The 25,053-nt window shown below is 43.1% G+C and overlaps 1 protein-coding gene across 1 annotated transcript in view; it reads left to right on the top strand.

Moving 5' to 3' along the window:
* The window catches only part of DNAI1 (dynein axonemal intermediate chain 1), a 146,138-nt gene that overhangs the window by 52,786 nt on the left and 68,299 nt on the right, over nt 1–25,053 (top strand). Inside the window, exon 13 of the mRNA XM_065861043.2 lies at nt 12,928–13,175. Within this exon, the coding sequence (XP_065717115.1) occupies nt 12,928–13,175 (248 nt within the window). The remainder of the gene's footprint in view (nt 1–12,927; nt 13,176–25,053) is intronic.

The raw sequence follows: 25,053 nt of genomic DNA, 5'->3' as shown, positions 1-25,053 counted from the left end.
CAAAGGGGGGAAGGAAGAACAGCAGAGGGAAAGAGGGATCAGCATTTTTAGCCGCAGCCCACGATCAGATTGTTTTGTGTCAGTCATGAAACTGGACTTGAAAATATTCTGCTATCTTGATGTATACTCTGAGAAAGAAGACTTCTAGCTAAATGTGGAAGAGCAGTTGCAGATGTGTATCTTAGGGGGTCTGAGATGGCATGCTGTATACTAGAGAAATGTAGGAGGTTAGAAGTGCTACTTCTGTGTATGATGCTGGTGAGACCTTTACTGGAATGTTGTATCTGGCTATTAACAGTTCAGTCTTCAAAATGGGTATTAAAATTGGAAAAGGTTCAGAGACAAGCCACAATATGACTTATGTTTGGAAACTCTGCCTTACAGTGAAATACTTAAACAGCTCAACTTAGCTTATTAAGGAGAAGTTTAAGCAGTGATTTGATTACTACCTGTCAGTTACTTGAAGGGAAAGGATGTAGATATCTTACAGAACAGAACTCTTTCATCTTACTTTTCATCTGGGACAATCTAGTAACTGGAAGTAGAATTTGGGGATCTTTGAAAGCTGGAAATAAATTGAATTTTTAATGGTAGAAATAATTAAGCACAGAAACAAATGCAGGATTTATTCATCACAACGATCTCCTTTGGCTTTAGAATTTGTAAATCTGCATTGGGCTCATTCCATCATTAGTTCTAGCAATAGGTAAGTTACTTTGTAAGCTCCTGAAGTTAGATAGCTTATCAGTATTCCTGGGGCAAAATGGTACAAAGAAATTGTATAAGGCCCCATTAAAGACTTTTTCTTCAAATACTTTTCTGTCTTTTGTTCTGGAGATGAGTGAGCATCATTTTTCAAGAGAGTGGATCGGTAAAAACCTGACGGAAATCTATCTAATTTACTGTTTTCATTAGAGTTGAAACTTGAAGTAAAAACTCTTCTTAGCTTACCTCTGGGTCTTTGCTGCTGCAAAACAAAACAGCATATTCTTCAGTATAACATTTTTCTCTGCTGATCCCTATGTAGGGAACTCAATTATAGTTTTCAATTCTCCACTTCATGCTTGGTAATATTTGTTGTGCTGCCAAACTGTCCAAATATACCCAGGGATATCTAGATGTTAACCTCCACTGACTCATAGTATAGGACACTTCAAGCTAAGATTCCATCAGGAATACATTAACTTTTCTGGCCACTGAAGAATAAATGCAGACCAAATTTTCCATTTTTAGAAACTTCTAACAACAGAATAGTTAAAAAAATCTGCATGTTCCATGTTTTTTGTTGTTGTTGTTTTGTTGTTGTTGTTGTTTGTTTGTTGTTTTTTTGGGGGGGTTGTGTGGTTTGGTTTGAGGTTTTTAAAAATTATTCTGAGTGCTGCACATTTTGTTGTCAAGGGTATAACTTTTCTGTAATGTATATAAAAGAGGATAAAAGTGAGTTTTAGGGTATGTGGGATGAAGTGAACTAGAGAAGGCAGGAAAAAATTATTCAGGGACGCTTAAATCTTTGAATCAGTGTGGAATCTAAATGGTGAATCATGTAACTAGCTTTGAGTTGTGTCTTCAGCAACTCCTCTACACTTCTGCTTTTCTGGGTATAAGATAAGGAGAATACGACTTTCCTGTGTGAAGAACTTGAGGTTTACTCTGTGTGTAGGGCTGGGTGATCTAGGCATCCTTAGTTTTTCAAAGTTATCACACTGGATTAGATCATTGCTAAATCTCAGCAAGTGACTGTTGTTGGGAAGTGTCTCACCTGCTATAAAAGAAAGGCAGCAGTTGTTCGAAGAGCTATTACCAGCTCCTTCAGCCCTGAGTTATTCTGATCAGATTCCTCCAGATATAAGAGAGCTGACTGAGATTCATTTGCATTCTCCACCTCCTCCCATCAAAGGGTGCCTGATGAAGTGGTTCCCAGCAGTGCACAGAGACCTTCACAGGGGGATGGTTGTATCAGCTTTTATTATTTGGTGAGTTCTTAAAAGAGAAGCCAGCACAGTAGGTTCTCAGGATGCTGATACTGTGGATGCCAGACTGTGGGTACCAAGGATTTTGAAGGTTGGAGATGTTCAGCTCAGCCTTCCTGGGCACCCTTGGTGCTCTGTTTGTGTCCAAGCTGTAAGGCTGTGCTCAGAAGAACAGGATCACCCTGGCAAAACACTGTTTTTCACATTGTAACACGGCATTTTCTCTCTGAAGTGTCTGAGTGTTTTTCTGTGACCAGTTCCCCAGGCAGTTCAACTTTGTCTTGCCCAGGGCCAGATGCAGCCCCTTCATGTACAGAAGAGGTCCCCGCATGCACTCTTCCCCACCTTGGTTCACAAAGGGCAGGAGAGTGATGCTGATACAGCACATACTTTCTAGAAGCTGTGCAGTCCCAGGCTGCTTCTTCTACTGCAGAGATGCTGGAGGGAAACTAGACTGACCAGCAGCAGCCTGGCCGGTAGGAACAGGAGATAATGGGGAGCTAAGCTCCCCTCTAATTCCCACAGTGAATCCATGGTGTTGGCCAGACTTGTAGTTTGGTTTGTTTTACATAGTGGTAGGCTTCCCAGAGCTGGGAGTCACTAGAGAAAGATGGAAGTTTTTTCGTGTGTGTCTAAATACCTGGGGAGAGGGCATAACAAAAACAGATACTGACTTTTCTCAGTGGTATCAAATCAAAGGAGAAAGACAAGGAACATGAACTGAGGTAGAGAAAAGTCCCTTTAAACGTAAGATAGAACTTCTTTACTGTGAGGGTGGTTGAGCAATGCAAAAGTGTCTCCACAGGCTAGAGAGGCTCTGGAGATATCTCCTTGGAGATATTAAAAACCTCACTCAACACAGCCCTTGGCACCGTGCTCTAGCTGACACCGCTTTAAGCAGGGGGAATTGGATTAGATGGTCTCTAGAAGTGCCTTCCAACTACAGCTATTCTGTGATTCTTTTCTTTCCTTTTCATCCTTTATCCATCATACCTAAGCGTGAGCCAAATTGCTCCGTTGTTTGCATAGGTACTTGATGCTTTATGTGAGCCTTTTGGACCAGTTCCATTCCCTTGTAACAGCCAGTCACTCTTTCGAAATTTCACTCTGAAGGATCCTCTCTCCTCTTGCAATAGTTGCCTTTTTTTTTTCTCCTGCCTTTGTTATCCGATAAAAGGATTGAAAGCTATTGCTTTATTACCATGAACACTGCAAACTAGCTTTATTTGAGACTAATAGATTTAAAAGTTACTTTTGTTTTCATTAGGGTTTTTTTTTAGAAAACTATACAGTTTTCCTCTGAAATCTACTTTTAGTAGCTCTTAAAACCCATGTATACAAACGACCAGTCGTATGCTTCACATATCTGCTTGAGATGCACAATATTTCACGTACTAAAACCAAACCAAACCAAACCAAACCAAACCAAACCAAACCAAACCAGCAAACTAACCCGAACAAAAACAAACAAACGATATTACTGTCAGAAGAACTGAATATCTGGCGTGTATTCCAGCCTTGTACAAAGAGGAATGGTGAAAGATACTGTCCAGATTTAATGGTCGGTAGCTGGCTGCACAGGGGAATGGGAAGAGGACTGTTGGGGACCTCGGAGATGCTTAACCAGAGATTAGTAGGGGCCTAGACAGTATTATAGAAAAAAAACCCACTGTTTTTATGCCTTGTTTTTACACTCTTCCTTAGTGTTTGATGTTAACCACTGCTGAAAAAGGGGTAGATGCAGGTGTCTGAATTGTAATGGCTGCTCTTAATATTAATTGTTTCTTGAAGTACATTCCTGTGCAAAATTGACTACAGGTTGGCCTGTGTATATAACTCTGCTCTATCTTCGCTCCTCAATCAAATCTGCGTCTTCTGCCAAATGCCTTCAGAAAAGTTGTCTGAGCTGCAGTATTGTTTCTAATTGCCTCCTCTGCGGTCCGGGCTGTACATGTCCATCTCTCATCAGGGAGCTGTCAGCTTTCAAGAGGCCACAGCACCATCATGAAGCTCTAACATTTCTGTTGTTTAATTATGGAATACATAAGTGTCTCCTGGAGTGTGTGCCTCCCCTTCAGAGCTCTTCAGGTCAGGAATACTGATGCTGGCAGCCTGGCTTGTTTGCAGTAACAGCAGGCTGGTGTGATTATCCGAAGGCAGCACATTTATAGATACCCATTTGTTGCATGATGCTGGGGATTTTTGAACATGTGCCTCCTGGAAGCCCCCCACTTGGCCACATGATGGCACTCTTAAATATTTAGTTGGTTGCAAATGTTAGCAAGCATGCCAGTTTTTTAGAACAGGGAGAGAGGAAATAGAGCCTTGGGTGCTAAATAGTGAAACACTATCAAGATTGCAGGTTAAGCTGACCAAAACAAGGGAGGCAGAAGCAAGAGTTCAGCTGCTTGTGCCAACTGCCAATGTGTAACGGTAGGATTAGCATTTGTACAGCTTCCCAGCTCGAGTTCTCTGTGGAGATAAGCGTTTTCTCCTGGCTTTTGGAGCTGGGAAGTGCCCTCCGTTCCCTGGTTTCTGAGGTGCTATAGGAGCGAGCTATGTGAAATTGTTGGTCTGTCTAGCTGCCGGTCAACCATAAATGCATTCCTGAAAACAACAGGAGCGCTGCTTTCGATATTATTGATATATGGAACTTTCATAGCCCCTATTAGTCGCCCTTTTTGTACTTCATTTGTGATGTGTATCCTTGGAAGTCTTGTGAGAAGTATCGACTAAGACCGCATTAGCTGGTCTTGGCACAGCAGGGTCTGGAATACAAATCTCCCTGTTGCTAGTCTTGTACCTTTATAGTACAAGGGAAAGATACGGACTTTTTTCTCATTTCCCTGACTATCTTCAGGGTGTAAGTTAGTGTTCATAACATATGGGTCATTGCATAATTACTATTTACACTGTAAACCCAAGCCCTTATGATTATCCTATTTAAAGAAGAAAATTTAAAAAATTAATTGTAGTGCCTGCCAGACCTATAATGCAAAACCTTGTCTGATCAGAATGAGGAAACTCTGGTTTTACCTACAGCGTTGCAATCTCAGCCCAGGCACATATTCCTTCTCTTTCTTTCAGTGCTCACCTTATGTGAACCAGGGGAGAGCTGAGCTGCAAGCCAGATCCTCCTGCTGTTTTCAGGAAGGAGCTACATCTTCTCATCCTGTTCTCCCCTATTTTTATCTGCTTCTGAGCCTTTGCTCTCACATGCAATGATAAACAGTTCATTGTTCCAGGCGTTTCCTAAATCTCTTGTTTTTGTTGGCCCAGTTGACTGTGGTCTCTCTTGTATTACTTTGCCAAACTGAATTCTACAGTGAGATGCAAACTTACCTGACAGCTCATTTTCTTAACGGCTGTTTGTAGCTATCCAAGTTTCTGAGGTGTGTGTCTTGCTTCTGACATGCAGAGCCCACAGCAGTTACTAGGACTGTGACACAGCCTCAGGATATTTATAAATTATAGCGAGCCTTGTCATCTGTCAATTTTGCCTTTTCTAAAACATCCAAAAGACTTAGAAATTCTGGTGGGGTTTTTTGTCCTTTATTTTTTTTCTTTCCCTCTTCTATCACCTATCCAAACTGCAAGTTCTGTGCTTCCTAAACAGAGCCCCAGCTAATAACATTAACTGCATCAGGAATACCAGGCATAAGTCCAGCAGCTGGTGAAAGGTGTCAAGCAGGATGTTAAATTTGACATTCAAACATCTGAATCAGCATAAACCAAAATGATCTGTGATTTCCCTCCACTGCACTGACGGGCTTGCTCAGAGCCTGCAGATCTTGCCATGTTAATGGTGCTAACCAGAGAGCACCTATTCCCTGGGCTCGCTGGGTTCAGCCCAGCGCAGGTGTTCTCAACAAGGGGGTTCAGCTTCCACTGACAAATGTCAGAAAATAAATGCCAGCAGGGTTATCATCTGCAACAGCATCTTGGAGGGGGTGCTTTTGGGATCTGCGGCAGCCCTGGAGCAACGCATTGTTTTCGTTGGTCCATTGGATGGAAATATAAACTCACAGCAGATGAAATGTGTGACTGATGAAAAGGCAGGTGGAGTTGTAAATCATGCTGAGAACAGGGCTGTCACACAGAGCGATTAATCTTGTAGTGAGCTGGAATTATTCAAACCAAATGCATTTTAATGCAGCCAAATGTAACATTATACCTTTCTAAACAAGGAGGAGTGCTATGTTTTGGAAGGCAGCAACTCTATAAAAAAGGGGGGAAAAAAAAGCTTTTATGGACAAGCAATAGATTTGAGTTCCCAGTGTGATATCTTGGCAAGGAGGGTGAACAAGATCCTGGCTTGCAAACAGGGAGTCCTGAGTGGAAGCAGAGATATGATTTAACCATTAGTAAGACTGATACTGGAATATTATATTTGTTTCTGGAGCCAACATTTTTCAACGCATGCAGAAAAACTGTAGATAGTTCAGTAAAGAGCACCACATTGATTTGAGAGTTGGAGAAGGTGCCCTAAAGGTGGAGAGAGGACAATATCCAGTTGAAATTTGGACTGCAAGGGGTGGGTTTTTTGGCCCTATTACAAACCCATGTGATGTTGTCCACATATCTGTGGAAAATTTCTCAATATTCTGCTCTTCCCCGTGTCTGCTGAGAAGGGGCTGTTTGCAGCTGAGAAGGCAGCACCTTTGACTGGTGTGGCAAAGCTCTCGTTGGCTCACGGCTTTTAGCTGAGTAGGACTGGTAAAAATAAACAGGATTTTCTACTTCAGGCTGTGAAGTTTATTAAAAATATGCTGAAATGTGACTAGTGGTCAGTTTTAAAGTACCTTAATGAAGAGAAAGCACCAGATATGAAAGAAGTCCTTAATCCATTCGAGATAGCATAGTAAGAATTATCAGTGGGAAGTCAAATAAGGAATTATGTGCAGCTTTTCAATCACTCTAAGCAATTATGCCTTGAAACAAACTGCAAAATGCAACAGTGGCTTCTCTGTCTCTTCAGAGCTTCAGATGAAGTACGTGTGTAGTAGCCAAAAACAAGTTATCAGGCTTGAACCAGGTTATACCAGTAACATTTGTGAGCTGTGAAATAGAAGAAGCCAGGCTTTCTGGCCTCGAGCTACAAGGCAATGAATTCTCAAAACACTTTCTTTTCTGGGAAGGGACTGTTTTGAAAGTGCAGGGTTAGTCTTTTCCCTGCCCACAGTGTGTTTCACAGCCAGATCCGTAAATGATCAGGGTGTGTATCAACACAGCAAATATACTCAAGTACTTCTGGGCATTTTAAGGAGTAGGAAAAGAATGGGCATCAGTGATCTCAGTGTAAATGTCGCAGGGATCCTGGGGTGGGGCTGCTTTCAGCTGAGCCCTGTGGAGTTCCAGGTCTGCTCCCTGTTCTTTCAGATAGCTGTAGTGTCTTTGGCAGTCCCCTCCACTGCCCTTTTTCATTCCCTTGGCTGTAACAAAGAGTGCTGCAGATACCGGCTCAAAGCACCCTGGAGTGCTGTAAAACTTCCAGTTGTTATTTGTACTCCTCCAGAGCCTTTGCAAACACATTTAGCACATTGCCCAAACCCTGAGCTCCTTGGAAAGATGTATTCTTTCCTGATTTTTTTCTGGGCTATTGGCATACAGTGAATCTCAAAGTGCCAGCCATTTCCTCTCCTATGGCACACCCATTCTGCCACAGCAGCAAAGTGTGGAGTTGGCAGAGCTATTTAAATACACCAGGAGAGAGTCTTGCTGAAGCAGCACAAACTCACCCAGCATGTTTCTCGGCGGGTGAGATGAGCCTGTGCTCAGTGCCATGCTGCACAGGTTTTGCTCACTGATAGGAAAAAAAAAATGTTGTGAATTCATTAATTTGTGACTGGCTCAGTCATCTGCTGAGAGCAGCCCTGAGGAGATGTGGGGGTGTTCATTGACAAGAAACTCAACATGAGCTGGCAATGTGCACTTTCAGCCCAGAAGCCGATTGTATCTTGGGCTGCATCACAAGGAGCGGGTCCAGCAGGTGAAGAGAGGTGATTCTGCCCCTCTGCTCCACTCTGGTGAGACCCCACCTGGAGTCCTGTGTCCAGCTCTGGAGCCCTCAGCACAGGACAGACATGGACCTGTTGGAGAGGGGCCAGAGGAGCCACAGAAATGATCAGAGGGCTGGAACAGCTCTGCTGTGAGGACAGGCTGAGAGTGCTGGGGCTGTTCATCCTGGAGAAGAGGAGGCTTGGGGGACACCTTATAGCAGCCTTGAAATACCTACAGGGGACCTACAAGAAAGCTGGAGAGGGACTTTTTACGAGTGTGTGTAGTGACAGGAAAAAGGGTAATGGTTTTAAACTGGAAGAGTGTAGATTTAGATTAGATATAAGGAAGAAAATTTTCCCCATGAGGGTGGGGAGGCACTGACACAGCTGCCCAGAGAAGCTGTGGATGCCCCATCCCTGAAGACATCCAAGGCCAGGTTGGATGGGGCTCTGAGCAACCTGGTCTAGTGGAAGGTGTCCCTGCCCATAGCAGGGGGTTTGGAACTAGGTGATCTTTAAGGTCCCTTCAAACCCAAACCATTCTGTAATTTGATTCTATGATTCTGTGATCTGTCTATGCCATGCAGGCTGTAGCACAGGCAAATTCTTCAGCTGTGCTCAAGGTTTTGTAGACCTGTATAATGATAATAATTTGCCTGGATAAATTTGCTGGCCTGCAGATAACCTTTTTTGTACTCTACGGTTTCGATATCTGAAAGGCAAGTGAACAGCTGAGCCATTTCTTTGGTTACCAAAATTTTTGTCTTTGAAACTGATCTCTTCTCCCCAGAGGAGATCGCCTAACCGAGTGTAAAGTACAGCCAGCTTCTTCCCTTGGCTTCTCAGAATTTCAAGCCTAAAGGACAGAGTCCCAGCCAGTAAGCTTGTCAAATCATGGGCATATCTAGGAAAGGAGAGTAGATGTGCTTGTGCAGCTGTGATGCTCAGAAACAAGCAGCTGTTCACAATTGTGCTTCTCCATCTTACTTCTTTTTTTAGATGGGCTCTCAGAGGAGAAAGGACCAATTTTAAGCAGCCATGGTTTCTTTTAGCATAGCAATTTCTTGGTTCAAGCTGTATCAGTGAGACAGCTGGCAGACTTGATTTATAGAAAGCCATGTATCACAAGATCTAAGATATAAGGCTACAGTGTTTTGGGTTTTAAATCCTCCTAAGAGAAGGTAATATGTCAGTTTATCACATAAGAAAGCGCTGGCTTCTGGTGTAGTAAAAATATCAACTTTGACTCATGACTATGGAGAGTCCCCACACTGAGATTTACAATGTGAATGCAGGATTTAACCCGTGCATGGTAGTTTTTAACTTGAGGGTACTGTTGTGTTAAGCTTTCTGGTTCAGCCACTAAGCATTTTGGAGGAAATGAAAGAAAACCGTGCATGTCTCATGGGGTTTTTAGTGAACCAAAAGAGAAGGATGCAAATAAAAAATATCTGTGCAGGAAACAAAATATTTTGATCTGATATTGAACATTTGCTGATTCTTTTAAATTCAGCTGGGGAAAATTATAAATGAAAAATCTGGTAAAATAGACACTTAGTAAGCATCAGAACAAAGATTTAGATGCTTTTCAGATTTTTGTTTTGCATGAACTATTTGGTGATACCACAATGACATTCTGAGGTACTTTACGGCCACTAAATTGGTATTTTTCTGAAAATGGTTTGTGTTAAATCTGTTCAGTTTTAAACACAGATGCAGGTGAATATTTTAGACTGCGATAATAATTGGTTTGAAAGCTATTTCTGATTGCATGTGATGCTTACAGGTTCAGTTCTCCAGGTGAAGACCAGTAATCATGCTATTTGCATCTTTCATTAGCAAAAGTTCTTTTCCCACATACACTTATTAGATGTCAGGTTCTGATATTTAACCTCCACTCTGTTGAACACCAGGGATGCTCTTTCTCATTACAGCAAGTTCACTCTCCTCTTCTTGCTGTGCTGCTCTGTGTCCTCCTGTAAACTACAAGAATAATTCCTGGTGACACTGATTGTCAGAATAACAGTCTGATGTCTCTAGTATCTCCAGCCCTTGTATCTCAGAAAAAGAGCCAGTTTGCACTTTTATGTGTCTGTGTGGGGCAGGTACTCTCTGCTTTTCCAGTGCACACTGGTGCATCCATTGGGTGCAGAGCAGCTGTCTCAGATCTGAAGCTGCTGCTTTCATCTCCAGTTCTCAGCTCTTGGGTCTGCACCCTCTGCTTTGCTACGTGCTCTGTGGTCTTCTCACGTTGTTCCAGTAAGCTCCCTGCATCCTGAGGGACAGCCAGCACAGGATTTGGGGCACACTGCAGTGCTCTGCTAATTTTTACTGAAAACCACAATTCTTTGTCTTGAAAAGGCCATGCTTCAAAGCTTAACACAGATAGATATCCTGCTGTGGGTCTGTTCTATCCCTGTCATTCTGGAACATTGAATATCACTAATGAAATATGCCCTTTTTTTTCATTTATTAAAGAACATCTTGGTATGTTACGGTTTAGTAGTCTGGGTGAGAATTCACCTTTCATTGCAATTAATTTATGTGCCTGCTTTCAGAAAGCTATTGTTTTACTGGGATTTATGTGCCATGCTTCAGTGTTAATTGTGGATTATTCTCATCACTTTGCCTTTCATCAGACATAGGCTGTACTTTAGCAATCGTATTATCCAGACTTACATGCACTATTCACACATCTGTGATTTAACCTGTATCTGTGATATTTCATAACATAAAGGAGGCAATGAGTAGGATTCAGCTCTCGGATTAAAATGGGTTTAACAGTCAGTGGAGGGCTGGCCATTACAGCCAGTGGAGCGAAAGTAAATCAGCAGACCTAATATAAGGGTGTTCTTTAAGGTGAGTTTTCTACACTCAGTGAAGTGGACTGATTGATCTCTACTCATCTCTACTGATTAAACTCTGAGTGCACAGACAAACAGCCACATGTAGACCTGTGTTTGAATGTGTTAATATGCAAGCCGAATCCCGTGTTTCGCCCTGCCAGAGCTTCTTCCCAAGGCCTTGCTTTCCCCCTGCCAGGCTGACCTCCAGGTGGACTTGCTGAAGCTGCTCAGTTATTTTATCCAATAAAGGCCCTCTCCATCATCCCTAATTGAGGAATGTGACTGTAATATGGCCAGACCAGTGGAGAGAGAAGCACCTCCAAAACCCTGTTCAAATCTTCGATGGCTGAATCACCCTTTGAACAGGTGTCTCCTCTCTGCAGGAGGCGTGGGGAACAGCTTTCTGAGAGATGATAGAAAATGAATGTGCGCTGCAGACTTTTTGGAAATACTGGCTGGTCAGCACACTCCAGGAGTAATAAGAGCATGCAACAGGTTGAGTTAAAAGGCCATCTAACTGATTTGACTTCACAGTCCATTCTGCTGTGAGTCATTCCTGGTAGGTCATCTCTGCAGCCTCCCCAACTGTTTCTGCTGCTGAGGAGAGATTCGTTCTTGTCATGGCTGGACCTCAATTTAATACCAGTTCAATGACATTACTTGGCTAAGAACAAAGGCAATTCTGTGAATTCAAAGGACCAGGCAAATCTCTGACGGAGGAAGCTAGTTCACTTCATTTTCAGCCAGAATTCTAGGAATAAGCTTCCCCGTCTTCCAAAAAAACATATGGTGAAAATATTAATTGTTTAAAGTAATGCCAGTGTTGGAATCTCACCTTTCTGTAAAATAAAGAAGCCATTTTCCCTGCCTGGACCCAGTGTACAGAGAAACCTGTGAAAATAGAATATTTCCACAATCCAAATAGAAAGCAGCAGTAATAATGTTGTTGATATGAGAGTTTCTTTACCGGTTCTTTGAATGTTCTCTATGTGGCCCTGATAAATTTGAGGTAAGTAATGTCTGTACCTGCATAATGATTTGGGATCAGCTTGCTGCCCCGGAGAGTTCTCTGAAGTTAGTGTTATCACTGGGGTACACATTTACCAAGTCTTTATCCTACAGGCTGTTCAAAATGTTAGGGAAGGTAGGAAGCACTTTTAAAAGGAGGTGACTGTTCTGGAAACAGGACATATAGTGGATAAAAGAGTAAATTTGTTTCCTATATACTGTGTGCCTGAGGGCATTCGACAGTCAGAAAAAGCACTGGGAGAGATGGTTAGGATAGTCTCAGAGAGAACATTGTTTTCATAGATTAGGAAAGCTCCTTCTTTGCTTCTGGAGAGCTTATCTGCATCAACAGATTTTCTTCCTCTTTAAAAGAATTTGGAAATGGTTTTTCAGATGAGCCGAAACCTGAGAATTGCAAAGACAGTCAGGACATTTAAAAAAACCCCGAGGTCCTATTGAGAATAGGGAGAGCTAAATTCAGGCAGCACAAAGAAAAGGTGAAAGTAAATAGGAAAAAAAAAAAAAAAAAAGAGGAAAATCTTGGCAAAAAAAGAGCTTCTGTGACAAATAAGTAGATGTGTTGGACATAGGCAGAAAATAAAGCTGTAGTGACTTTTGCATCGTACAGTTATGTATAATGGCAGTGCATATGGTGCTTTACAGATATTTCAATGAAATGCTTTTCTTTGAAGAAGCAATGGAGGCTGTAATATCAAATGTTGCCAATACAGAAATTGAAATGTCTTTATTCTTGCCTGTCTGCTTGCATGTCTGCAATGTTAGTGACACCCGAGTCCAAAGAAAGAAGTGTCCACAAGATTCTTCTTTCCCCCAAGGCTCATCATGTCTTTCCTAGAAAAACACTGAAAAACAGTAGTTTATCTGCATAAGCACGTTGTCCCCATATCCTGGGGATGACGTATCAATGGAGAATGTACAGATGTAGTCACATCAACATAACCATTTAGTCCCATAACTGATGTCCTTCCCACAAGACTTTGCACTGCGGTTGTTTTTAGACACAGGTGAGTGCTGCCGGATTGTATGTCTCAATAGAAGAGGATCTTGGAAACTGATTTAACAGCAAATCTTCTCCTTATTTAGATAACTTCATGAACCAAGGCAAAGGCATGCTCCTGCTCTACACCATGAAGAACCCTTCCTTCCCAGAGTATATCTTCAGGACTGAGAGTGGCATCATGTGCCTGGACTTCCACAATGACTACCCCTACCTCGTGGCAGTGGGCTTCTATGACGGCAATGTGGCCATCTACAACCTGAAGAAGGCAACCTCCCAGCCCAGCTACAAAAGTAATGCCAACTCAGGAAAGCACACGGAGCCAGTGTGGCAGGTAAGGGTGCTTTTCCTCTCCTCTAACTGCACTTTTAATTGGACTGAGTTTGGGAAAAGCAGGAAAAGTGCTGTATGGAGAAAAGTGCTGGTTTAATACGTGTGCTAGTGATGGAATGTTTAGTTGTATTTCAAGCTAATTTTGAAATATGAAGAAAGGTGAAGCAATTACATGAATCCTTGGTCCTCAACAGAAACTAAACATGTCAGCAGAAGTTCGCTATAAACAATTATTTCTCCTTAGTTTTCATTATTATAAATTGCTTCTGTTTGGGGAGGAACTGATCTCCTCTGTATACATCAGCATGCAATGCTATTTATGTTCTGAATACAAAATCACAGGACAACAAGTGATGAGCAGTGTGTAAAACACATATATCAGCCCTAAAAGAGAGCTTTTTTGGGCACAATAAGCCCGGGGCAGCTGCCTGTGGAATGTCTGCCACTGGGATTCAAGACACACTACCTTGTATTTGACCTTGAAGTATTCTAGTGACTTAGGAATTGTGATGTGCAAGCAATGCTCTTAAAGTAATACCACTCCAGTATCTGTGACAAAGAGTCACCGGATGGATGATATTGTGAAGGACTGGGATGAATATGTTGCTACATCCAGCTAACTTTATAGTTACGTCTATGTGTAATCTGAGTTAAGATTGGTGCACTGGAAGGTACATGCAGTTCTGATCTCATTTATAGCAGTGAAAGTGTGGCGGGACGTATTTCAACACGGTCTGTATGAGCCTATAGAGGTACAGGGATGAGTATTTTTTGCTAACCAGGGCTACAGGTGTTGCAGCTGTTAACTGTCGCTGTCACCTGATTTAGGCTGCCTAACACATTCATACCCATAGCCACACTGCCAATGTTCCTTGTACTTTGGCACAAGCCATGCATGGATTGTCCCCCAGCCATGGCTCCTTCTTGTTGCGTCTTCCAATAAAAGTCCAAGAAATCAAGGGATCCTGATGGGACTGCAAATGAATGTGGAATATGCCAAGAGCAAGACTGGTGCTTGCTATAAACAGCGAGGTTATGCAAATGTAACATTTCAGAGAAGACCTGAATTTTGTATTTGCTTGTCTGTCAAAAGGTTTTCCTCTAGCAAACATCTTTAGCTCTTTTTACAAGTTAACATGTTACCCAGCCTTGGGTTGTTATCATAATACGGTGTGCCAGGCACACACACACACACAGAGGCAGCTTCTCCCACTGGCGTTTAAACTTCTAGTAAAATAGCCCAACAAAATAGTAACTTCTGTGTGCAGATGTTCATGGCCTTGCTGTGCCATGCTATGGGAGGTCAGCAGTTATTACTGCACGCTACAGATGCCAGAATCCCCGATGATACTGAGAAGGACAGAGCGTGCTTAAGGGATGTTTTCAGTGGCCTCATCCCTACAGGCCAGAAGCAGGTACATTCAGCAGTAGAAGCCATCTGTACGGTGTTTTCAGAGGTAGGTTTATGTGTACCGCTTGGCAGCAGCGTGGCTCAGAGGCAAAAAAAATCATCACACACTCTAAGGGGGTAGCTCTGAAAATGAGAGAAACTACCTCATAAATATGGATAGATGTAGGTATGAGTAGCCTCTAGTTCCTGCTTGTTTGATTTCCAAAGGTTGACTGCTGAAAATCATTATTAGTTTTCTTCTGGAATGAAGTATCAATATTTTTAGTAAACTTTACGGTTTGTGACTTGCTGCAAAGCTAGTGAGCAATTGGGAATTGCTGGAAGTATCTTTACTGTAGGCATTTGTCTGTATCAGCCAAAAGATTTAGAAAATTATTTCTCTCCATTGGGTGGGAGAAAAAGGGACATGGAGGACTGTTAGGTTGAGACACTGAATTCTTATTCCTCATTCGGCATTAAATAGTTTTAGTAAGTGATCCCTTGTTTCTCATATTTGGTTCAAAGATGCTCTATTCTTCCGCAGCAGCACCTCAACCAGTCTGAAGCCTGGTCTTTGTCAGACCATCCTGTGCAGCCCTCACTGTTATAGAGTCTGCTAGCCCGTGACTTTGAAGACCAATTAGAAAAGTAACAAAGTTCTTCTGAACAATTAGGAGCCTTTGTTCTCTGGACTGCCTGGCTCCTTCCTTTTGAAACAATACAGCCCTTTCACAATAGAAGCAAAATGAGAAGTGAGTAAAGCAGGCTGACAGCTCTTTTATTGTGCCATTTCATCTTCAGTGACTTAGTAATATCTCAGAAAGTTTGCGTAAAACAAAGCTGATGTAACATAGCCCATTATTAAGAGAAAAATAAAATAATATAAAATTTATAATTCTGTTACCTAAGAATGAAGTTGTCTGCCTGATACTGCTCCTCATATTTTTAAAGAGCATAGCAATGGCTTCTTATAGATTTGGCAATTATGTTCTGTATTTTGAGTGCTACTGCATTGTAAATTATGGAAAATTCTGGCTTGTTTTAAATTATGCATTTTAAATTCTTTTCTACCAGTTGGTTAAGAGCCAAAGCCAGAAATGAATAAACACCTACACAGACATGTGAATGTATATGCGTGCAGGGCGGTGTGGCTAATACAACACCGAAACCCCAAGTCTTACAGGAACACAGGACTAGAAATGGTCTGCCAGGTCAGTGAATTCAGCCTTTGGCTGCAAATACAAAGTTAAAAGGAGTCAGCTCCTGGGAAACTGTGTCAAACCTGTCATATTCTGCTAGGTGAAAACCTACATGGCATTAAGCTAAACCCCACTTTCACCAAAATAATGCTTCTGATAATCAGCAAAATCCTCACACTCCCATCATCTCCAGCAGCAAGTACTGCTAAAAAGCAAGTCCCTGGGCATGGTGTCTGTTTGAGCCAGTGGCTCAGTCCCAGGGCTTGGCTCTGGATGTTAATGAGGGTGGCCAAGGTGGGAAAAGTTGACTGGACTCTGGTACCCAGAGCCCACAAGACCAGTCTGCTCCGTGGAGAAGGGACGTGCTGCTGGGAAGGGTCTCTCAGCACAGAGCTCCTCCCTTTGCCAGCCTTTCAGCTTTTTTCTTACTTTCTCCCTTATTTTTTAAAAAGATGATGATTAGAGCTTATTTACAGCAGGGAAGAGTGCTTTTTGGTTTGGTTTTTTATTTACCTTTCACCACTGGGATATAGTAAATATTTTAGATCTGAAGTATTTGGAAGCTGGGGCAGTTCAGAGACAGGGATCGATAACTAAAACTATCTGCTGTGTCAGTGTTTGTTTCTGCTGTTCAATCTCCCTCCTAAAACACATCTTATTCAACAGATTTGTTTCCACTGTCTGCTTCTAGTTCACTTTCACATCAAACCAAAAGACTTTATTTCTGCTTGTTGCTGGGACTAGTACAGAGCCAATACTGCTGCAAAAGATTGGAAATATATATTTTTGTAGTTACTTACCATCAGATTTACTGACTAAATTCCCACTGCAGAGTTTTGACCCTAAGATCCACAAAAGGAACATTTCATTTGGCTGTGCTTAGAGCAAATCTCAGCTGTGGCAGGCTTGCCCCTGTGCACAGCATGGTTTGGAATTGCTATGGAGAGATCATTGGTTTGAAAAGTAACTTGGTTCATTGTTAATTTGCTGAAGCTGATCTGGCCTCCCTGAGGAGCTGATACCATGGAGCTTCAGATGGCATCCTCAAATAATTATTTCCTGCCTTAAATTTATGCATGGGAGGAAGAAGGGCTGGCCACTGCTAGCTAATTCTTCACTAAATGCCATTCAGGTTAAATGTAGTGCTCAGGGTTAGGACAAAAAGGACAAGGCGGGACAGTAATAGTTGGCAAACTGGCAAAGAAAACTAGAGGGAGTCTCAGTTTGCCAAATAGTTTCCCAGTAGGACTTGTGGAAGTCTCGTCTCAAATGTAGAACAGATAATACACACCTGAGACTTGCTTTTTGGAGTCTCTGCCATAGTTGTGTGATCCCTTCTCCATCTCGTCTTTCTCTGTTCAAATCTAAGTCCTTCAATAAGTCTACACTGCGATCTTGTTTTGCTGATGGAAGTAAATGAGTTCAGTTACGGAATCACTTTGAGGTCAGCATGACCTGCACTTTTCCACCCCACTCTGCTGGGCACAGCTCCACAAAAAAAAGGCCTTTCCAGGAAGCTGATTGTATTCACTGCACTTAGGAGAAGAAAAAGCATTTTGTTCATCATCCACTGTCACACCAGCACATTGTTTCGTTTCTGATGACGGGCAGTCTCCTAAATCTGTCATCTGCAGTCAGACAAACAGATTTTGCAGCTTGCATTGCCTCTGAGATGTTACTGCTTCACATAATATTTTATTCCTTTGGCTTCAGGCAAACAAAGGGTTTGATGCAAAGGAAATAAAAGAGAAGACAGAAGGTTGCTATCAAGGTCAGAATAAAGATCAGCTGTCTCAGAACAGGCTCAAGACCCTTTCTGTTGCCTTCACTGCTAAGGGTCACAAAACAGGTGTTTGCTAGCAGTAGTTCAGTGGAAAAAGCTCATTCGACTCTGCAAGGATACTGTTAGGGAATAATTCCTGAGGTGAAACAGAAATTTGGAGAAGAAAGGAGAGCAACAGAGGCCTGAAACCAAGGAAGCTGGACCCAAGATGGGGATGAGGACCATCAGCTGGCAAGTGGGAGAATGTAACCTGAAGGGATAATAGACCAGAAACCTGATGGTAAAGGTCATTTAGCACAAAGTCTCTATGGTAACACAGAACATCTGCGTCTCTCGTACTGGGTGAGTGTGATGTCTGCCAAGGACCTTCCTCTCCAGCCCCAGATTTCTCCTGCTTTCTTCTTGCTACCAGCCCTGCCCTGCCTCCCTGGCCCAGTGCAGGCAGGGCAATTATCCTCTGATGTCCCAAGAATAAAGAAGGCCACTGTGTCCTCACCAGAGAGGTCGCTTCAGTCACTCAGTGCATGCACAGAAGAGTGGGAAGAGCATCCATGGGCCAGCCAGTGTGTCTTTGAGGTCTGGATACCTCAGTCTGTCAAAGGCTTCCTTGTTGGAGCAGTCCTTAGCTGCAGTCCTGCGCTCTGCACCGAGCTCTGTGTCCACTAACAGGCTGTTGCAGCAGCAGCTGTGCTGAGGACCAGACACAACACTCCTCGCTGCAGCACCATGAGGCATTTAGTGACCAACAAACATCTGTCATGTGTTTGCTTCCTTGTCCTCTCCTGGAGGAAGGGTGGGCAGGAAGGGATGCGCTTGGAAGGGTTTACCATGTGCTTGCTCTAGAAACCAGGGTCAAGATAAGCAGCTTTCTGGTTGTTCTTAGTCACTGGAAGAGCTCACTGCAGAGTCTCAGCCCTGCTGGAGGAAATCTTGTCTCTCACACAGTGAGGTTTTGCTGTTTTTTGGAAAGGCTCTCCCGAGCCGTCGAAGTCCATCCAGGAACTGTGGGCTCATTTAGGCATGGTGGAGGTGGTGAAAAGCGCGAGACGCTGCTCTGGCAGAAATGCTGGATAAAATCTTACACAGCATGCTTGTACCTTTTTCAAAACCTTTTGGACACTTTTTGAGCCACTTCAAGGTTAGGCAAGGTAAGTGTCCAAATGCTTCGTCCTAATTATCTTTGACAATAATGAACAAAATCCCTGATCTTTTTACTTCAGTGTTTTCAGATGGTATTGGACTGTACCTTCTGGAGTTTCAGTTTCTGTAGCTGGTTATTTTTAAATTGTGCCTTGGGTAGGGATTTTTGTGGGTTAGAAATTCTCTTGCAAAGCATCCCTTGCAGACCTTGTAAGGTTTGTTAGAAAAGGAGCTGCTTCTGCTTTGATACTGCTTTTCCTTCTGTACTTCATACAGATGCTGAGCTTACTGCTCTCACTGAGTCTCCTGCTCTCACTGCTGCTTGCTAAATAGATTCTCCTCTAGTGCTGTATTGTTATTCTCCCTCCTCTTCCTCTTACTCAAGATCCAAACCATCTTATTGTGCATTTTCAGGTTGTTTCTTTTCTGGTGTCAGCAAGCAAAGTATAAGCAATTTGATTTGTCTGTTAGTTGTACTGGTGCTACTTTGTGGAGAAAACTTCGCTTATAAAATTTAAGAGTCCCTGAAGGCCTTGGGATGTTGGAAAATGTTAGCCTGAGGTTTAAAAGGGCAGAGAAGTGGTAATGCTATTGTTTTGTTGCTTGGATCTTTGCATCGTGTTCTATTGCTGTATAACAAAAGTTAACTAAATATTTAATAAGAGTCAGGAAACTATGTTGGATCTTAGTGGGAAAAAAAATTATTTCTTTGCTGGCCTATGAAATGTGACTGTTGATTGCTGGATCTTCAAAATAGGTGTAGAAAGTGTATGGAGTGGATGGATCTTAATGGCACTGTCATAGCCTGTGAAACAACAGAGTGCTTCTCTGGAGAGGATGAAGTGGAGATGAGAGAGCGATAAGGGCAGAGCTAGAGGCAAGCTGGGCAGGGACGGCGCAAGCAAGGTCTGTCAGATATACAGGGGATGTGGGGACAGGGCTGGCCACAGTGCCCACCCTTCTCCTGGCCCTGGTGCCACGGTGAGCTGCCACAGTTCAGTGCGTATCCAGGGCCCCCAGCACCGGCAGGCTGGCTCTCCCAGTCCCTGCTGCAAGCCCACTTGGTCCTGTGATGATGGGAACCTTCCGTCAGGCACATTACAGATGCTGGTTCTGATTTAGCAGCATCAGACAGCGTGGGGATTTGGATGCAAGCCTGCTTGCTGTGTGTGTCTGCTTTCCCTGTGTGTGAAGCTGGGAACTTCATATTTTGTCTGTAAATTGGAAGTCTTGCTCGATGAGTGGTCAGAATTGAAACCAAGAGCTGTGAATTGCAGTTGGTTAAATACACCTAAGCTTAGCTGGCCTCTGGCACCTATTGCTCAGCTTCATGCTGTGTCTGACAGGGGAACATGGCCATTGATGGGACAAACAGATGAGAGTCTTATATCTGGCTCCTCACTCCTTGCCAGTTAACATGTCAACCTAATAAGTTCAGTGGGAAGTGCTGTGAGGGGAATAGGCAAGTAGATTCCTGGTGAAGTGCTGCACAAAGCAGAGCATCCGAATCCTAGCAGGAAGAAAACAAACTGAAAGTAGGGCCAGCCTTATCCAGTGCTATTTTTAGCTGAGCTCTGTTTTCCTCTAGATAAATCTGAGTCTCTGAAGCATGAGTGATGCTCAGGCCCCAGGCTGGGCTTTTGCCCTGCATCAGTGGCACTCACATAGCTGTGCTCTCTGCTCAGCTCAGTTCTGAGTTCCTCCCAGTATCACAAATGCGCTCTTTGGTAGGAGAGATTTTGCTGCTCTTTTTCTGCACCCCAAATTCATGGGTGATGGGTGAATGCACTGATGTTGTGGGCATCTTTGCTTCTTTCTGTTGATTTTGAGCCCTTGAGTTCATTGGTGCTCAAGAGCTGGTGCCTTGGGCTGAGTCCCACGAAGATGCCATCAAGCACTTGATCTAACTGTAGAAGTGATTTTCAGAAGAGGAGTGTTTATGGGACCAAATATGACATGATAGTTTATTTTACAGTGTGTCCTCATTACTGGTGTGCAATCTACTAATAACTCTTTGCCCTTGGCTATCAGAAAGTTTTTAAGGGCTATGGATGAGAAAATCCTGAGAAGGCTTGTTGTAAAGCTTGCAAATAGCCATATGCTGCTAGAATGAGAGAAGGCATTTGTAAAATTTTCAGATGGAACGTTCCTACTGTTGCCTGTGGCAGGAGCAACCATTTTCCACCTGATAAGTTGTTGCTGGTACCTGTGAACAAAGCCATCAGTTCACGAGGCAGGTGACTCACAGTTGGGGGCTGCTCCAGGAGCACCCATGCATTGCTGTGCTGTGTCTTCTGTTCCAGGGTTTTTTGAGATGCTTTTGCTTATCATAGCAACAGACTGAAGAGTTCTTCCTCTTGGATCCTTGCTTGGCCCAACATGGTCCTGCCAAGCTGGCTGCCTTGGATGCTACCTAACTTCTTTGTAGATGAAGTGGCTGCCTGTGTTTCAGTACCTATTTACTGTTACCAAGCCAATCAGCCACCCTGATGCTCCTAACCGGCATGTTTATTATTGGGAAAACTATGTTACACAAAAAGACAGTAGGTAACGTTGGGAGATATCTGAGTAAATCCCTACTTCTGCTTCAGGTAGGATGGCAGGGAGTACCTTAGGTCAGGCTTTCTCATTATACATGTAAGAGAGATGGAGGAAGCCCAAACTGACTTGAAGACATTGGGATCTTTGAACACTTTGACATTCATCAGCTGTCTAAACCATTTCCTGTCTAATGCAAACAGGACAGCCAAGGATTTAAATATTACTGGCTCACCTTTAGGAAGAGTTAGTCCTTGCAGACATTATCTCTTTCATGACTTCTGTTACGGTGGCAAGTTTGCTTTGTAAGCACACTGAGCTGATCCATTCTGTCTTGTTGCATGATTTTACAGTAAAATGTCAACAAATTTTTCTACAAAGGACAGAATAGCACTGAGAACCTTCCTTCGCTTGGCAATTCCTTTATCTATAGATTACTGTCGTAGCTGAAACATTTGCATTTAAAAGAAAACCCGGATTGTAAGATAGGAACACTTTTCAATGAATTTATTTTAAAGTTTATATATATATATATATATGTAAATCAAAGTAATTTTTATTGATATCTCTTCATCAGCTTTTACTCACACTTAAAAGACTTGTCTGCTGTACAAAGCAGTCTCATTTATTGCAGTGAATGAAGCAGTCACGGTGTGGTTGAACGTGACATGCAGTAAACTCATGAGAGGGGAGGCTGAGTTTGAAATCAGACTGAACTTTCCTTTCTGGAACTGGGGAACGCTTCATGAATCATAGAAATGAGAACTGGCAGAGGTCTTGAGAGTGTGCTCTTCTTCCCATCGTGCTGTCACAGATGTTGTGATATCATTCCTGAAGTGCTTTCTTCAGACTGAGACTGAGCAATCTAGCTGTTTTCACCGGCACTGGAGGACTGGAGTCAATACTTGCTGTGTCTTACATGGTACTCACCTTCTAATGCAGATGAAAAGGGTTTCTGTAGTTCCCCCACCTCCCTGGCAGTATCACTTTGCTGATTCCTGCACCATCCTCTGGTCCTTTTCTGCACTACTGCCACTCAGCCAGAAATCCTCTAATTTCTGCATGTTTATTTGCTTCTCTCTTCCTGTCTGTATCCCTCTGCACTTGCCTTCATCACATTTCACCTTATTGCTTTCAGACTATGTCTCCAGTTTGTCAAGATAACTTTGAGTCCTGATCCTAACAGAATCCTCTATCTTTAAACGGTGTCATCTGCAAATATTCTGTGAATTTTGCAATCCACTGTGCGACATACTAATGAAAATATCGAATAGAACTGGACCGAGGACAGTCCCTTGTGGGAACCATCTAGACATGTTCTCCTGAGTGGTCAGGAAATCAGTGATTGTAACTCTTGTAAATTTATTTTTCAATCACTCATCCAGTTCATAGTAATTCCATCTAGACTTTATTTTCTTAGCTTCCTTTTGAAAACATCACAGGGGTATGCCAAAAGCCTGGCAAAATTAAAGTTAATTCACTTCTACTCCTTCTCTATAATCCTTTAGACCCATTGCTAAGGAAGGAAATAAATTTTGTTTGACAAGATCTTTCCTTGACAGGCCCATATTCACTGTTCTTTATCTTCTTACATATGTAAGGATTACTTAATACTTTGTTCCAGCTCTCGAAGTTCAGCATTAGGCTGACTGGTCCACAGTCCTTTAACCTGTCCCTTGAAGCACATTTTGTTTTGGGTTCCCTGGGGGCATTTTGCCCTGTTCCCACCCTCCAGGACCTCTCCTGTCTTGTAGTTTTCATAGATAATTGCTAATGATTTGGAGATTGCTTCAGCTGTTCCTTTAAGCACCCCAGGTTGAATTTCATCAGGCCTTGCAGAGTTGGATATATCTGTTCTTATCTCATCATTCTGGCCTGTGTTCCTTAAAGTTAATTTTGTTAAATGTCTCGTTACTATTTATCTTTCTCTATGACACTGAAACAAGGAAGGCCTTAATACTTTTGCCTTATCTGTGTTTCATTGTGGGATCTGCCTTCTTCTTTGTAAACAGTAAATGAGGTCTAAGAGGCAGAGGCTCAGATGAACCTCTCTGGGATATCTGATTTTGGCTTCAGGCAAGCATGGGCCTCCTGGCCCAAAAAGTCACATTCCCCTCAGAAGAGTCTCAAACTTCTTCTCCATGTGGGTGTCTGAGGCAGTGGCAGGAAATTGTCAGTGTTCCCCAGCTTGTGAGGGTTGCTTTTCTACATGAAGTTTCTGGATGTGCAAAGACTCTGGAGTCTGACAGTGGCAGCCCAGCTCCCCCCTTGCCACAGGCCTGACTCCTCCAGGATGGCTGTTCATTTTTAGTTTTGGCTGGGTTCATCCAACCAACACCATGTTTAGAGGTCAGGAAAGTAGATGAGGACAGGGACTGGGCTTTCACAGGGCTTCTGAGAAATCAAGGGCTAATGTCTTCTGTGGTAACGTTGGCCTAAACTCTTACTTTATCAGGAATCTTTCATTCTTGCTAGATGTTCCACAGCAGAGATGCTGTCTGCTTCCCACTTGGGAATGATAAAAAGCTCTGATACAACCCAGCAATCTTTTTTGCTGAGCATGTATGCTCATATGAGGAGCCCTGTATGCTGTACCTTGCCATCCTGGCTCCAAGATGGGCATGCCGGCCAGTTCTGGTCCACCTCATGGAAGGACCAGCTGGGTCTTACCATGGCTCCTTCCTGCCTACCTGCCCAGGTTTTCCTTGGTAAGGAAGCCCAGACCCACACACACCCATGGCATAGCCAAATCATCTCCTGCCACCTGGCCAAGGTTCAGTCAAGACCCATGAGCTCCTTCTGCCTCAAGTACAGACTTAGCCAAAGAGGCTGATTGTGCTGCCCGGACCTAAATCTTGGAGTAAGAAAGCCCAGACCCACACACACCCATGGCATAGCCAAATTTTCTCCTGCCATCTGGCCAAGATTCAGTCAAGACCCATGAGCTTCTTCTGCCCCAAGTATAGACTTAGCCAAAGAGACTGATTGGGCTGCCTTGACCTAAATCTTGGAGTAAGCAGCCTGTACTCAGTTATCACAGCTCTTTAAAATCTTCATCATTACCTCTGGTCAAAGTCAGTTGTCTGGATTTAGCTCACTCTTTGCATTTATCCCAGATAACCATGGCAAGGAGTGAAACTATGTCTGCCTTCTTCTCACTGCTGTATAGGACAACTTGAACTGCACTGGGGGCTCCAGACGCTACCCTTCTCCTCACCTCTAAAACTTGCTCTGCCTGTCTCTGGCTGCATGAAGACAGACAGTAGAGTTACTTTGCATGTGAATGAACTACCCTGTGCTTTCTAATAATTTGAGGGGGATCTCTTGTGATTGATTGCAGCAGAGCAGCCTTCCTCTTTGCATGTTCTCCATTGTGCATGATAAGGAGCAAATGAGGAATAGCTGGCAATGGGCTCGATGGAAGGCATTTTGGGACTTTGTCATAGAAACACTACTTTGTCTCAGTCAAGGAGGGACAAACTATTTGCTACAGCAAAACAGAAAGCCGGTGGACTGTCTTAGGAGACTTCACCACAGTGGATCGCTTGGGCAAACAGCAGAGGCAAGTTACACAGGGAGAGGAATAAACAAAAAGAAATGGCAATTTATCATTGACAGGAGGAGAATGTGGAAGATTTCTTATTTACTGGTAATGACTTGATGTTTCTGGATGCTTTTTTACTGAAAGTCACTGGCAGGAACCAACAAGAAACACATTAGGAGGTGACAGAGGGAAGAAATGAGAACTGCTGCTTAGCTCAAATCAGAGACTGCTGTAGGGGAGTCCAGGAGAATATTCACACCAGAGCACAGGAGAGACCAGCCTGGC

This window comes from Patagioenas fasciata, chromosome Z (assembly GCF_037038585.1).
Source record: "Patagioenas fasciata isolate bPatFas1 chromosome Z, bPatFas1.hap1, whole genome shotgun sequence".
NCBI classification, from domain to species: Eukaryota; Metazoa; Chordata; class Aves; order Columbiformes; family Columbidae; genus Patagioenas; species Patagioenas fasciata.
Note: the sequence above shows the minus strand (reverse complement) of the source record. Positions and strands in the feature narration are given on the sequence as shown.